Here is a 16,248-nt window from a genome sequence, read left to right on the forward strand (position 1 = left end):
TGACCGCCGCGGTGCATCGCGGCTGTACGAGGGAGTGACCGCCGTGAATCTGTGAGTGGAGTTCCGCGACGGAACGTGAAGCATTGTAGCAGCGATAGCAGAGCGATAGGGGGGGGATGGGTGGGTGGGTGACGATCTGTCGGTGAGCAGTGCGAGAGAATCAGCGAGTGCTGTCGGGGCGGGGGTGGGTGGGTAAGGAGACGCTGTGGGGGGTAGGGGATGTGGGGGGTGGTGGGGGGTAGGTGGGGGGGTAGGTGGGGGTAGGGGAGGTGGGGTAGTGGGGGGTAGGGAAGGTGGGGGTAGTGGGGGGAGTTGGGGGGTAGGGGAGATGGGGGGGTAGGGAAGGTGGGGGGCAGTGGGGGGTAGGGAAGGTGGGGGGTAGGGGAGGTGGGCGGGGGGTGGGGGGTAGTGGGGGTAGGGGAAGTGGGCGGGAGGTGGGGGGTAGGGAAGGTGGGGGGTAGGGGAGGCGGGGGTAGTGGGGGGTAGGGGAGGTGGGGGGTAGTGGGGGTAGGGGAAGTGGGCGGGAGGTGGGGGGTAGGGAAGGTGGGGGGTAGGGGAGGCGGGGGGTAGTGGGGGGTAGGGGAGGTGGGGGGTAGGGGAGGCGGGGGGTAGTGGGGGTAGGGGAGGTGGGGGGTCAGGGAGGTGGGGGGTAGTTGGGGGTAGGGGAGGTGGGCGGGAGGTGGGGGGTCGGGGAGGTGGGGGGTAGTGGGAGGTAGGGAGATGGGGGTAGTGGGGAGTCGGGGAGGTGGGGGGTAGTGGGGGGTAGGGGAGGCGGGGGGTAGTTGGGGGTAGGGGAGGTGGGGGGGGTAGTGGGGGGTAGGGGAGATGGGGGGTAGTGGGGGGTAGGGGAGGTGGGGAATAGTGGGGGGTAGGGGAGGTGGGGAGGTAGTGGGGGGTAGGGGAGATGGGGGGTAGTGGGGGGTAGGGGAGGTGGGGAGTAGTGGGGGGTAGGGGAGGTGGGGGGGTAGTGGGTGGTAGGGGAGGTGGGAGGGTAGTGGGGGGTAGGGGAGATGGGGAGTAGTGGGGGGTAGGGGAGGTGGGGGGGTAGTGGGGGGTAGTGGGGGGTAGGGGAGGTGGGGACGCACGCGCGCGGAATCCGCCCGCGCGGCGCACGTGACCCGCGCCGCCTCGGAACGCGCGCGCGCGCCGCCCGTGTGTTGACGCCGTCTCCATGGCGACGGCGTCAACAGCGCGGCTCCTGGGAGAGCGCGCGAGCTCCACTGTACCCCCGCGTGCACACACAGAGAGAGACACACAGAGACACACAGACACAGGCACAGACACACAGAGAGAGAGAGACACACACAGAGACACACAGACACACACAGACACAGGCACAGACACACAGAGAGAGACACACACAGAGACACGCACAGACACAGAGGCACACAGACACACGCACAGACACACACACACACAGAGACACACACACAGAGACACGCACAGACACACAGACACACACAGACACAGGCACAGACACACACAGAGACACACGTACAGACACACAGACACAGAGACACGCACAGACACACAGAGACACACACACAGAGACACACGCACAGACACACAGACATACGTACAGACACACAGACATAGACACACAGACAGATACACATACACGGAGAGACACAGAGACACACGTACAGACACACAGACTCAGAGACACACGCACAGACACACAGAGACACACGTGCAGACACACAGACGTAGACACGCACAGACACAAAAAGACAAAGATACACGTACTGTAACACAGAGAGACACACGGAGAAACACGCACACACAGACAGATACACACACTGAGAGACACAGACACGCTAACAGACACGCTAACAGACACACAGAGAAACACGCACACACAGACAGATACACACACACGGAGAGACACAGACACGCTAACAGACACACAGACACAGACACGCTAACAGACACACAGACACGCTAACAGACACACAGAGAAACACGCACAGACACACAGAGACACATACACGGAGAGACACAGACACGCTAACAGACACACAGACACAGACACGCTAACAGACACACGGAGAAACACGCACACACAGACACAGACACGCTAACAGACACACAGACACACACAAAGACACGCTAACAGACACACAGAGAAACACGGACACACACAGACAGAGACACACACACGGAGAGACACAGACACGCTAACAGACACAAAGACAAAGATAACCCGTCTAGCCATTAACAAACTGTTGGGGCAAGTGCTGTTAGCAAACACCTTTTAAGGCCGGCAGGGCGCACGAGGGTTGGTAATGGTGAGGTCAGAAACCACGCCCGGCCGCCTTTGTTTCCCCAGTGCTGATCTTTGACACGTTTGTGTCCTCGATGTCTACTTATTGGGGAGACAAAGGGCAGCCGTGCGTGGGTGCTGACCGCCCTCTTCGTTCAAAGATGGTTCACGAACAGCACTTGCACCAATGTTGTGTTAAAGTTGTACGGGAGATCTTTGTCTTTGTTGTCAGCTTCGATTTGCGCACACACACACACGCGCGCATGCGTTGACAACTCAGGGCTCGTCGTGAGCCGGATTGACCCCAGTAAGGTCACGGGACAATGACATTGTCTGGCCGATCTTAGATCTTCGAGGAATAACAACACAATGCGTGAGAATGCGTGCACGGGGTCAACCGATTACAAACTCACAAGACCCACCGTTGATATTCAAAGTCAAACAATGGATTCAACATTCGTTATATCAATAATAATAATCATCCGATTTCTATTCAAGATCAATATTACATCGTTGGATACGAGATGCTTCGGTTGCTTGTTCGGACAATACATTCATGGGTGCGTTATACAGTATGTGCACGTGTATACATGCATATTGTGTGTAGTTATGTAGAAACAAAAAGACAAAGATCCCCCAGGTGTAGCCTTAACAGACTGTAGGGGCAAGTGCTGTTTCCGGGCACCTACACACACGAGGGGGGTGGGTGGCCAGCACCCAGCCCGACCGCCTTTGTCTCCCCAGTGGCGATGTCTACACACCACACTTAAGGACTCATTTGAGGCTGAGTGGACCTAGGGGAGGGCCCAAGACCGATCCAGATAATCGTCACCGGTGTTGGTCGTGAGCGGGAACCGAACTCGGGTCGCCGGGTTCGTAGCGCAGCGTAGCGCTAACCACTGCGCCACCGCTCCCCGGTTGTATACACACACACACTGAAGTGGTATGGGGGGTGTGTGTGTGTGTTTGTGTGTGTGTGCGACCTGTTGCCTAGCCACCCCGTGACAACCACTACTCACAGCGCAACACACGGATACACACTCACACACGCACATTCATACGCACGCACACACGCTTATACATACACACACGCACACATACACACACACATACACAGTCACACACACACAAGCAAAACACTCAACATCAATCACGTACACTATTCACACAAACACACACACAGGTACACAATCACACGCGTGCACAAATACGCAGCCATAGACATATATACCGTGCCTACAAAGACGTAATAATTCACATGTGTATAGATACATACACACACGTCGTATGTAAGAAACATACGACGTTACTTTGAGATACACACGTGCATGGATTTCAGACAAAGACAAAGATCCCCCATATAGCCTCTAACAGACTGTAGGGGCAAGTGCTGGTCAGCGAGCACCTATGAAGGGCTGCCCGCGGGCACACGATGGGGTGGGTTGTCCCGCGTGCACGTACACAACGCTTAGTTGCGTAGATACACAACACACGGACAGCTCAGGGAGAAGGTTATTTATTGTTCATTCAGGTGAGAACCCTAGTTTCTTAACTCAGAGCGAACCAGGGGGTTACAATGGTAAACACAGACGCACGCACGGAGACGCATTGACACACAGAGACACAAAGATCGAACACGCACGCACGCAGAGACACACACAGAACTCACACAATATAGGCACTGCATCGCACCATAGACATAACAGAAGCACACACACACACACAAAGACACACACACACACACTCATTCTGTCACACCACCACCCACCCCAACCTCCACAGACCCCTCGCTCACCCCCCCACCCTCGCACCACCACCCCCGTCTCTTCCACCACCACCACCACCCCCCATCCCACCGCTTGTGTGACCGGGCTGAGTTGAGGCTGCTTTGTCAAAAGAGACTGGCGCAGACACATACATACATACACAGACAAACACACACACACATGCGATACGTACACACAGAGAGACACCCACATACTCACGAAGACTCGTAGAAACACACGCGCATAAACACACACACACGTACTTACGCCTTACGTGCACACACGTACATGCATAGTGTTGTCATCGGAGCGAGTCGCACGCACTCATATGCGCTTGAGTGCATAACACAGGCAGGCAGGCGCACGCTCTCGTGTCTATACACACAAACAGCGCCATGCGTACGCAGGCACGCACCATAGCACACACGCACACGTGTAACGCGTGCACGTGTTAGACACATAGCAGCAGACAGCACACACACACACGCACGCACCATAGCACACACACGCACACGTGTAACGCGTGCACGTGTTAGACACATAGCAGCAGGCAGCGCACACACACACGCACCATAGCACACACGCACACGTGTAACGCGTGCACGTGTTAGACACATAGCAGCAGGCAGCGCACACACACACGCACCATAGCACACACGCACACGTGTAACGCGTGTACGTGTTAGACACATAGCAGCAGGCAGCACACACACACGCACCATAGCACACACGCACACGTGTAACGCGTGCACGTGTTAGACATAGCAGCAGACAGCACACACACGCACCCTAGCACACACGCACACGTGTAACGCGTGCACGTGTTAGACACATAGCAGCAGACAGCACACACACGCACCATAATACACACGCACACGTGTAACGCGTGCACGTGTTAGACACATAGCAGCAAGCAGCACACACACACACGCACCCTAGCACACACGCACACGTGTAACGCGTGCACGTGTTAGACACATAGCAGCAGGCAGCACACACGTAGGCACGCACCCTAGCTCACACACGCACACGTACATCGCGTGCACGTGTTAGACACATAGCAGCAGGCAGCACACACACACGCACACACGCACCCTAGCACACACGCACGCGTAATACGAGCTACGCACGCTCGTTGCGTGCACGTCGAGTACACAGGCGACGAGGAGCACGCACGCGCACGCATGCACCGACACGTCGACGAGCGCGCGCACGCACCACTCACGACGCACGCGCATCCACGTACACGCGCGTCTCAATGCACGCGCGCGTTGTGATATACGTGCAAGCGCGTGCACGTACGGGAGTACACAGACGTGAGTACCAAACATGCACTGCGCGTTTGTTATACTGTGCATACAAGTGACATACATGCAGGCACACAGAGACACACACACATTCACTCACATGTTGTGTCATACTCATGCAAGCACACAACAACAACAGCAATAGCAACAACAACAACACACAACATAGACGAAGACAATCCTGCAAACATTTACACACACACATATATACACACACGTTCATAATCGTACAGGTTTAGGCTCATACCCGTACAAAGGCAAAGATCTCCCGTATAACCTTTTACAGACTTCGGACAAGTGCTGTTAGCGATGCATACACACAGAGACACGTGCCCACACACATAGTTCCATATACACATCACGCAGACAAACACGACCACGTACCCATCACCATACACAAACAGACACATTCCCATCACCACAAACACACACACACAGACATCCCCATACACACACACAGGTAGTCTCATATACATACCACACATTCACACACAAAGCCTCCAGCCACATACAGTCACCACGCAGACACACACAGACAGACACAACTATACACCACTCAGTTCAGTAAGGTGAGACAGAGACATTGCCGGGGTGTTGCTGTTGCCTATAGCACGTGTGCTTGCTGCCTGTAGAAAACGTGGATTCTGTGAATATTAGGCTCCTGTGATTTTTTTTTTGGGGGGGGGGGAGGCGGATGGAATCTGTGATCCTGCAGTGCTTCCTATAGCGGACCCGTGCTAATGCCTGTAGTTGCCTGTAGGAGTTGTGGTTCTGCCACCTGTAGTAGCTGTGGTTCTGTCACCCGTAGGAGCTGTGGTTCTGCCGCCTGTAGTGGCTGTGGTTCTGCCGCCTGTAGTATCTGTGGTTCTGCCGCCTGTAGAGGCTGTGGTTCTGCCACCTGTAGAAGCTGTGGTTCTGCCACCCGTAGGAGCTGTGGTTCTGCCGCCTGTAGTGGCTGTGGTTCTGCCGCCTGTAGTAGCTGTGGTTCTGCCGCCTGTAGAGGCTGTGGTTCTGCCACCTGTAGAAGCTGTGGTTCTGCCACCCGTAGGAGCTGTGGTTCTGCCGCCTGTAGTGGCTGTGGTTCTGCCGCCTGTAGTATCTGTGGTTCTGCCACCTGTAGGGACTGTGGTTCTGCCACCTGTAGTAGCTGTGGTTCTGCCACCCGTAAGAGCTGTGGTTCTGCCGCCTGTAGTGGCTGTGGTTCTGCCGCCTGTAGAGGCTGTCGTTCTGCCACCTGTAGAAGCTGTGGTTCTGCCGCCTGTAGGGGCTGTGGTTCTGCCGCCTGTAGGAGCTGTGGTTCTGCCACCTGTAGTAGCTGTGGTTCTGCCACCTGTAGAAGCTGTGGTTCTGCCGCCTGTAGAAGCTGTGGTTCTGCCGCCTGTAGGAGCTGTGGTTCTGCCACCTGTAGTAGCTGTGGTTCTGCCACCTGTAGAAGCTGTGGTTCTGCCGCCTGTAGAAGCTGTGGTTCTGCCGCCTGTAGGAGCTGTGGTTCTGCCACCTGTAGTAGCTGTGGTTCTGCCACCTGTAGAAGCTGTGGTTCTGCCGCCTGTAGGAGCTGTGGTTCTGCCACCTGTAGTAGCTGTGGTTCTGCCGCCTGTAGAAGCTGTGGTTCTGCCGCCTGTAGTAGCTGTGGTTCTGCCACCTGTAGGGGCTGTGGTTCTGCCACCTGTAGGAGCTGTGGTTCTGCCGCCTGTAGTGGCTGTGGTTCTGCCGCCTGTAGGGGCTGTGGTTCTGCCGCCTGTAGGAGCTGTGGTTCTGCCGCCTGTAGGGGCTGTGGTTCTGCCGCCTGTAGGAGCTGTGGTTCTGCCGCCTGTAGGGGCTGTGGTTCTGCCGCCTGTAGGAGCTGTGGTTCTGCCACCTGTAGTAGCTGTGGTTCTGCCACCTGTAGAAGCTGTGGTTCTGCCGCCTGTAGAAGCTGTGGTTCTGCCGCCTGTAGGAGCTGTGGTTCTGCCACCTGTAGTAGCTGTGGTTCTGCCACCTGTAGAAGCTGTGGTTCTGCCGCCTGTAGGAGCTGTGGTTCTGCCACCTGTAGTAGCTGTGGTTCTGCCGCCTGTAGAAGCTGTGGTTCTGCCGCCTGTAGTAGCTGTGGTTCTGCCACCTGTAGGGGCTGTGGTTCTGCCACCTGTAGGAGCTGTGGTTCTGCCGCCTGTAGTGGCTGTGGTTCTGCCGCCTGTAGGGGCTGTGGTTCTGCCGCCTGTAGGAGCTGTGGTTCTGCCGCCTGTAGGGGCTGTGGTTCTGCCGCCTGTAGGAGCTGTGGTTCTGCCGCCTGTAGGGGCTGTGGTTCTGCCGCCTGTAGGAGCTGTAGTTCTGCCGCCTGTAGGGCATGTGGTTCTGCCGCCTGTAGGAGCAGTAGTTCTGCCGCCTGTAGGAGCTGTGCTGGATGTGAATGCCGCCTGTAAGTGCTATGCTGGATGTTAATTTCCGTGCTCCCTGCTTCAGCTACCCACGCTGTTGGTGCCGCGTCCCGATCACTGGCGGGATGAGCGGGGACCTCGACCAGGGAGTTCTGCAGAGATACGCGATCCGCAAGAGACTCGGCAAAGGGGTGAGTGAGTGAGTGAGTCGCGTGTATGGGGAGCGGTGGCCTAGTGAGTAGCGCACTGCGCTGCGAACCTGGCGTCCCGAGTTCCAATCGCACTCACGGCCACCAACGCCGGTGACGATTATCTGAACAGGTGCTGGGCCTCCCCTAGGTCGACTCAGCCTCAAACGAGTACCTGGTGCGGTGGGCCACCGGGGAGACAAAGGCGGCCGGGCGTGGTGCTGGCCACCTGCTCGCTAAATGCTTTGTGGTATATGCGTGGTGAGTGTGATATGCATGTGATTGTTTATTTGTATTGTGATGTGTGTGTGTGATTGTCTTTGTGGAGTGAGTGCGATGTGGTAGTATGTTATAGTATCTGTAAGTGGGGTGATTGCTGTGGTGTCTGTGATTGGTGTGCACGTGTGTATGGAGAGGCGATACAGCGTGATTTGCGGTTAACGTTTTTCATGACAATCGGTGCGCGTGTGGTGTGGTTCTTGTGGCGTGGTAAGTGTGGTTGCTAGTGTGTATGTGATTGTACACGCGTGTAGTCAGTGTAATATGGAGAGTGAGCGTGTGTGTAACTCATTCAGTATTTCACAGTATCGGCTGACAGCCCACTGTGATGATATTAATTTTGCATGGGCGATCTTGTGACAGATGCAAATAACACGGGGAGCCACTGTGGTGAGGTGTCACTGTGTGCGCAGCGTGATTTGTGTCGGACTCTGTGGGCTTTATTTGCACAGTGACGGTGATACATTTAAAATTACAGATGATGGTAATGACGATAATGATTAAGCCGCCTTGATGATGATTGTAATGTGGGTGACCTCTACCCCTGTTGCTGCAGATGATGATACTGCTGCTGACTGATTCTGATTTTGATGATGATGCTTATGCTGTTGATAATGATGATCCGTATGATGCTGATGCTTTTGCTGGTGTTAATAATTATAATCACAATGTTTATATTTAAAATGGTCATGCCAATATTTTCCATCGTGGTGATGACGTAATAATGATGAAGATATGAGCAATTATGACCGTGATACTTTATAAAAAAAACACCTAAATCATCGTCAACCTTGATCTATCCACTGCTAGGTGAGATCACCTGAGCTGATCTAATTGCTTTATCTGAAAGTGCATGAAGCAACCTACAGGACCCCGTCCTCACCCCTATGACATTCGGCAACCCCGCAGCATTATTTGTATTCAACACTAAAACGTTGGGCCGGTTTTCATCATTTGGGCCTCATCAGCAGAGCAGAGTCAGTCTCGCGAAAGCACGCCCCTACCAAAACCAAAGGACGTGATGCTGCCAGCAACAATTGGTCAGTGGACGGGACAGAGGTCAATAGATATATATTTGATTACTGCGATAAAAAAATAACAATAAAAATAGCTTAACACTTTCCGTTAAAAACCCTGTGTGTGCGCGTGTGTGGCCTTATAAGGGGACCAAATGTATAATTTGTGACGTTTTGGGCAATGTACCTTCTTTATAGCACATGGCCATAAAATGTCGCTGCCATATACGACGAGCTGTGGGAAAAATATATCCTGGTGGTCAATGTGAATGGCTTTGGCATACTTGTCAACTCCTTATCAGTGCCCCTACCTTATTACAGACCAATTTAGACCTTAGTGGACACCCCGTGCCTCCATAGTCCCATCACAAAGGCAGAAACACAAACAAATAGACAAAAACACATTTTTTTTTGCCCGTATTGAAACGGTTGTATGCCGTATGGACCTTAAAAACTAAATTTCCCCGTACAAGAATATGGGCTAATCCATATGGGTTGACGTGGTCTTCTTTGGCAAAAAGCGTATCTCCGAGTCCGCTTCTCGTTTTGAAATGTGCAAAAAAATGTATCTCTACCCCCTCCCCCCCCATGCAAGCTCAGTCAGTATTACTTGGGGTTTCCCAGACTCCATTCCTCGCGAACCCCGCACGGCCAGCACGCTGCGTCTGTCAGCGTTTACCAATGTACCCCTTCAACCTTTTAAATTAACTCGTTGTAACGCCGCACGCGCCCGATGATTGTTAAACACGTCAAAATAATGTTTAGGCTTTACGGGGTGGGGGGGGGGGGGAAATTTAGCTTTGTATATGTGTTTGCACGTGTTCCGTGTGTGTGTACACGTGCTCCGTGTGTGTGTACACGTGCTCCGTGTGTGTGTTTGCACGTGTTCCGTGTGTGTGTACACGTGTTCCGTGTGTGTGTACACGTGCTCCGTGTGTGTGTACACGTGTTCCGTGTGTGTGTACACGTGCTCCGTGTGTGTGTACACGTGTTCCGTGTGTGTGTACACGTGTTCCGTGTGTGTGTACACGTGCTCCGTGTGTGTGTGTACACGTGTTCCGTGTGTGTGTACACGTGCTCCGCGTGTGCGTCCATCTACACGTGTTCAACGCGACGCACATGGCGTCAGTTGCTTACTACGTCGCGTGGGACGTGTTTAACAATCATCGGGCGTGTGCAGCGTGGAAGGAGTTAATTTGAATGGGGAGTTGTAAATTGGGAGTGTGGTGGTGGTGGTAGGGTCGCGAGGATTTGAGTTTGTGAAACGCTGGTGTAACCGTTCCATTTTTTTGCAAAAACATTATTTGGCGAGGCTGCTGCGCTAACAGTGGTGCACAATTAATAAACAACAACAACAGAAAACCTCAACACAGGCCGTCAATAGCACCACTTGTGCGTGGCCTTAAAAGGGAACAAAAATTGGCGACGTTTCGGGGGGGGAGGGATTTTTTTTTACCATTCTCCATAGCACATGAATGCAAATATCTTTTGAAATTATTATTCTTCACACAGATATTGAGATGGCACGATGACATCATTCACGAGACCGCGAAATATAGCGAAGGGTTGGGATCCTGCCTCCAATCCCAGCAGTGGATTGATCGTGGCCGATATGATCATACGATCGCCAAAGGTTTACGAAGATCATAATTAGAATGCGAAACACGTGCATTGGAGAACATAGGCTGGGGGTTAACTGACACCGTCTAAGCAACCATTGGAAAGATGTTCTAAATCGAACTAAACATTAAACTAATTTTCAATGGTACAGTATATTTTTCAAGTAGTGGTACCGCAAACTTTCCCAGCTCTTAAAAATTCCCTTTTCACACCATCAATAGGTAAACTCCCCCTCACGCCAAACGGCAAGTCCACCGGCACGTACACCACCTCTATGCTAAGTCGGCCAATCAAATGCTATTTTTTATGCTAATTCCTTTGTCAAGGCACCTTGTTTCCTCGCACACAGCTTAAAGGTCCGCGGTCTGAGCGTGACTGTGTTTCACTCCAGCGCTGTCCTCGAGACAGCCTGATCCCTTCACCTGATGAAGGCCGCTTGTGTTGTGGCCGAAACGTCGTGATTTTTGTTGTTTTATTTTTTTTACCTACGTGACTTTTAGCCGAATAGAGCCAAAGAGTACCGTCTAAGCTGTCGAGAAGAGTGTGCTCGAACAGAGCTGGAAGGGGAACGATGGTGGTCAAGAAAAATCACGGAGGAGCAGCCAAAGCATGGAGTGTATGGCAACGCGCCCCAGAGGACGTAAGGTCGCGGAGATGGAGCGACAAAAGCAATCCACGTGCACGTGCCGGGCAGGCGATTACGTCGCAGAAGTTGGTGGTGGCTTGGAGGCAGACGGGCATAGCATCCAGCAGTGGATTGATCATGGCTGGCTGATGACATTGATCATCATCTCTAGCAGCAGTACTTAATACATAAGCGAGACAATACGACCTCCTTCCCATATTTGTCCCTCCAAATTCAATAAAAAAATATATACATCTCGACTTAAAGCTTTCGTGACTGCAGGAATTCGTATTCTTTGGGTCTTTCGGTAAATTCACGTGGATAGGTTCAAAGGAAATAACGAAAAAAATAAACTACGACGTTTCGATCACAACCACAAGCGATCGTCCTCCTCCTGAACCTATCTACGTGACATTACCGAAAACACCAAATAATATAAAAAACCCACACACGACCTTTTTTTTTTTTACACATCCCATTATTATTCCACGCGGCACTTTTTGGGCGCGCACAATTAACACCGATTGGCAATTGCGTTCAAAACAAGCAAACCGTGGACCGGTTTTCGACATTCAGCAGTCTCGTCGGCACAGAGTGAGAGAGAGAGACACGGGCTTCCTTGACCCAGCAGCAGCAGCACCAACAGCGGCAGCTGTAGCAGCTTTTTGCCCTCCTCGTGTTCCCTGTGTCAAGTCTACGGAGGCGGCAGACGGAGAGAGAGAGAGAGGGGGCGCCCCATGCGAGCGATGCCCGTATCCGTGGCCGTGAGAGGCGGTCGGTGCGGGTAGCTGGGTGGGTGGGGGAGCGTGGATGGTTTGCGGTGGTGATGATGGTGGGAGACGTGAACAACGCTTCTGTTTACCTGGCAACGGAGTAAACATTTTACAGTCGGCAACACGGAAGTTTCGCTCTGAGCCTAATGGAGCCAGAGACCCTGTTCCACTGGGGAGACGTGAAACTACACACAACTGACTGACACACACATACATACACACACGTACCGTATATATTATACAATATACGCGCGCATTAATATATATAAGCGCACACATGTATGCACACGCAAGAGGCAAGGCAGCTGCTGTGATGTAATGGTTATCGAGCAAGGACTTGCAATTGAGTAGGCAAGCCGGTTCGATCTCCGGGTGTGGCAGCTTAGGCAATTGCAAGTTTATTTTCTCTATATCTCTCTAAATTCCCACCCCACACCGCCCCCTGCACTCAGACGTTAATATGGCTGAAGTGTGGGTAACTTCCACCTCTTTCTAGGACGTATGGAAGAGTTATACCTCTGCTCTAGAGCTTTCCTCTAGTGGAAGCTCTTCCGCCAGCAGTGGCGTGAGAGCAAGCTATTGCAGGGATGCGCCTTTATCTTTCACGTACATTCAGACGCATCGTCCACGTGTTTTATTGGCACGTGTTATTTGTGTGCATTATTGATGGACTTTTATCAGTCCACTGCTGGATGAAGACCTCCCCACGCCGTGTCGGCCACTGCAGTTGTTTGGGGCCGTCCATAAATGACGTCACGCAACTAGAGAGTGGGGGGGGGGGTCAGACATTTGTGACGATGTGTGACGAGGGAAGGGGGGTGTGTTGGGAAATGTGACGTCACATCAAATTGCGCAACTTTAAATAAATATAAACAACACGTTCTACTTAATTAAATATACTTTTTAGTAAATGTTTTCTCCTACAACATCATCAGAGTGCAGCGGCACATTAAATACGCACTACAATGACGATAGTTTAAAGCGACTTGAATCATGTTTTATTTTTTTTGGGGGGGGGGGGCAGAGCTTTATGACGTCATATTTAAGGGGGGTCTGACTTCTTGTGACGTCGTGTGACGACGGGGGGAGGGGGGGTCAAAAATAGTCCAAAATCGCGTGACGTCATTTATGGACGGCCCCTTTGACCATACTTCACCACGCTGGGGGGAGGTGGAGGAGGGCACACACCGATTGAGATATCGCTCGCTGGTGATGTTTATTTATTGTAGCCGTGAATGGGAAACCAACTCGCTCGGGTCGCCGGGTTCATAGCTCAGTGCGCGAACAACTACACGCCACCGCACTCCATAGATACACAACACACGCAATTAAACACACTCAGAGGCATATGCACACAGATTGGTGGGGTGGTTATGGTGATGTGTATTGTGGTATTTCTTTGGTGTAGAGTGCGGTCCCGCAGTGTATACTATGTATGTACTATGAAGAAGGGCCATAGCCCGAAACGTCGCCTATTACAATATAAAAGCCAATGCAGTGTTCACCAAATCATTTGTATTGGGGGGTACGGTGGTGGGTGGGTCGTGGTGTGTGTGGATGGGTGGAGCGGTGGGTCAGTGGTTAGCGCACTTACGTTTCTAACCCGGCGTTCTAGGTTCGATTCCCGGCCTGGGACTCCACTAGGTCAACACAACCCTTAAATGAGTACTTAGTACGGTGTGTAAACGTCAGTAGTGGAGAGACAAAGGCCACCTTCATCGGAGTTACTCGTTATCAGCACTTGCCCGCCAATCCGTTAAGGCTGCACGGGGTATCTTTGTCTCTTTGTTTGTATGTTTACGTGCATATGGACAGACGTTTTCAGGGTATTGTGTGCAATTTCATAATGGTGTTGTTTTGCATTTGGCTCCATACGATACGCTTCTATTGCAGATTACCAACATGTTGTTGTGGTTCGTTGCAAATCTATGACTCGGGTCACCCTTCAAAAGGAGAACTCAAAAGTTTTACAAAATAACGTCAATCTATCCATCGATAGATCGTGATATGCGTGTAAGTACATGTGGGCACCACGGTGGTGAGATGTTATCTCCCTCGCCTGGTATACACGAGGTCATGGGTTCGATCCTGACCCTGATGCCTGCTGTATATTTGGAGTTTGTTCTCTCTGTGGTTGCGTGGATTTTTATCCGGGTCCTCTGGTTTTGTACTCCACATTTAGAATCATCACGCGTTTAGAGTATTTGGCTGTTATAAATAACCACACGATAAGCCACTTCGTTGAGCTATCATTTGTGACCAGGTCGCTTCTGAAAAAAGAGCTATAAGTTCAGTGGGCCTTACCTGGTAATAAAAAAAATTACTTGAGTAGTTGTTTTAAGTGATTATTCTATTATATTCTTGTGCGTGGCAGAAATGTGATTCAAGATCTCCATGCCAGTGTTGAGGTCTGCTGCTGCTTCAGCATAGACAGCGTTCATGTCGCTGTCCCTCTGTTGATTGAGCGAAGACCACAGTGGGTTGTTTTACTTCTGTGGTCCATAGTTTGCGTTGCGTGGCCACAATTGCTCAACTGTGGCTTGTCTTCAATATATCCCTAAGGGCCTCTATGGGTCTCTATGAGTCTCTATGAGTCTCTTTGTATCTGTGTGGGCCTCTACGTACCTCTACGTGATTCTGTGGGTTTCCTATATTGGCCCATAGTTTGGCTTGCATTGCCACAGTCTCACTACTGTGGCAGGGTTGGCTAAGTATTGTGCGCAATAAGTTTAACATACATACATTGTGTCTGTTTTTTTATGTGTGAAGGAGGTGTGCGCATTGGCCTGTTGACGATACTGATGATGCGGTTGATGGTAATTTATTGTTTTGATGCATGTGCATGCATAATACAGTAATGTATTATATTATATTGGGAGGTTATGGTAATGTTGTTCTGTGTGTACGTACAGAATGTCGTGTGTTTATGTATAGTGTGTGTGTGTAAGTCGACTTAGCCTCAAATGAGTACCTGGTGCGATGTGTAAACATCGCCACTTGGGAGACAAAAACAGCCAGGCGTGGTGATGGCCATCCACCCTTTCGTGTGCCGTACCAGCCTTTTATAACAGCACTTTCCCCAAAAGTATGTTACGGATATACGGGGGTTCTTTGTCTTTGTGTGTATGTACAACGATACCCACTACGGACAATCCCATTAAGATCGAACGACTCCCTCCCCCTGCACCACTTTCCCAAGGGTACACCCACCTCTTCCGATATGCCGAGTGAACGTGAAAGAGTAGATCAAGTACCCTCGAGAGCTCGCTCGAGTGGAGGCAATTGCAGGGCTGCACCTTTGCCTGCCAACGAACACGTGCCCCCAAAACATCACGTGGTTCTCATTCGTTCTCTGTGAACGAGAGCACAAAACACCGGGGATTCCTTCGCTTTAAATACATCATTGGTTTTTACTCTCCCATCTCAATGGCACGATTCGATGCAAAACCGTAGATTCTCAGCGTTCATTTGAGGTTAAATTTGCATGTGAGTCGCATACTGTTGTCTGATCGCACGACTATCGTGTTTTTGTATTGTTTGTTGTTGTTGTAAAGATTTTACCCGCCCCGACTGGGCATGTGAAAAATTGCTTTATAGCTCATCGGATTCCTCCAGTATAAATTATTCTGATTGCATGCTAAGAGCAAATAGTCATCCGCTACATATGTTTGCTGTGTCCGTGACTTCATTTGTAATTGTGGTGTGATAAGTCTATAGGGTTCATCTACCCGAGCCGATTTGCGGCACACGGAATGTCGTTTTTTGGCATTGATTTGTGTTCCTGCAATACCGTATTTTCATTGCCTCCTGTGCTGCAGCAGTTGTTGTTGTTGTTGTTGTTGTTCAGATTTACGTTTGCTTCCTTGCTTCGTCCCTTTATTTTGTTTGTTTGGCTTCTGTCATTTCGATGCGTAAAGGCCGCCCTCGCAATGCTAGCCCCGGTGACTTGATGAGTTTTCCCAGCTTGGTTCAACAAAATAATCTTGAGACACTTGAACGGCACGCGGCTGTCCGGGGGCTCGCGTCACCCACCGGGGGCATTGAAAATTGTCGTGCA

The 16,248-nt window shown here is 51.5% G+C and overlaps 1 protein-coding gene across 2 annotated transcripts in view; it reads left to right on the forward strand.

The window, feature by feature from the left end:
* The first annotated feature begins 1,447 nt into the window (after positions 1-1,447).
* Positions 1,448-16,248, forward strand: part of LOC116951605 (extracellular signal-regulated kinase 2-like) — a 118,109-nt gene continuing 103,308 nt past the window's right edge. Inside the window, exons 1-2 of one of the 2 annotated variants that reach the window (XM_032970368.2) lie at positions 1,448-5,345; positions 7,776-7,881. In XM_032970368.2, the coding sequence (XP_032826259.2) occupies positions 7,816-7,881 (66 nt within the window). In that variant the 5' untranslated portion in view covers positions 1,448-5,345; positions 7,776-7,815. The other variant, XM_032970369.2, reaches the window with a different exon arrangement.

Source organism: Petromyzon marinus, chromosome 43 (assembly GCF_048934315.1).
Source record: "Petromyzon marinus isolate PM22_M1 ecotype Great Lakes invasive population chromosome 43, UKy_Petmar_22M1.pri1.0, whole genome shotgun sequence".
NCBI classification, from domain to species: Eukaryota; Metazoa; Chordata; class Hyperoartia; order Petromyzontiformes; family Petromyzontidae; genus Petromyzon; species Petromyzon marinus.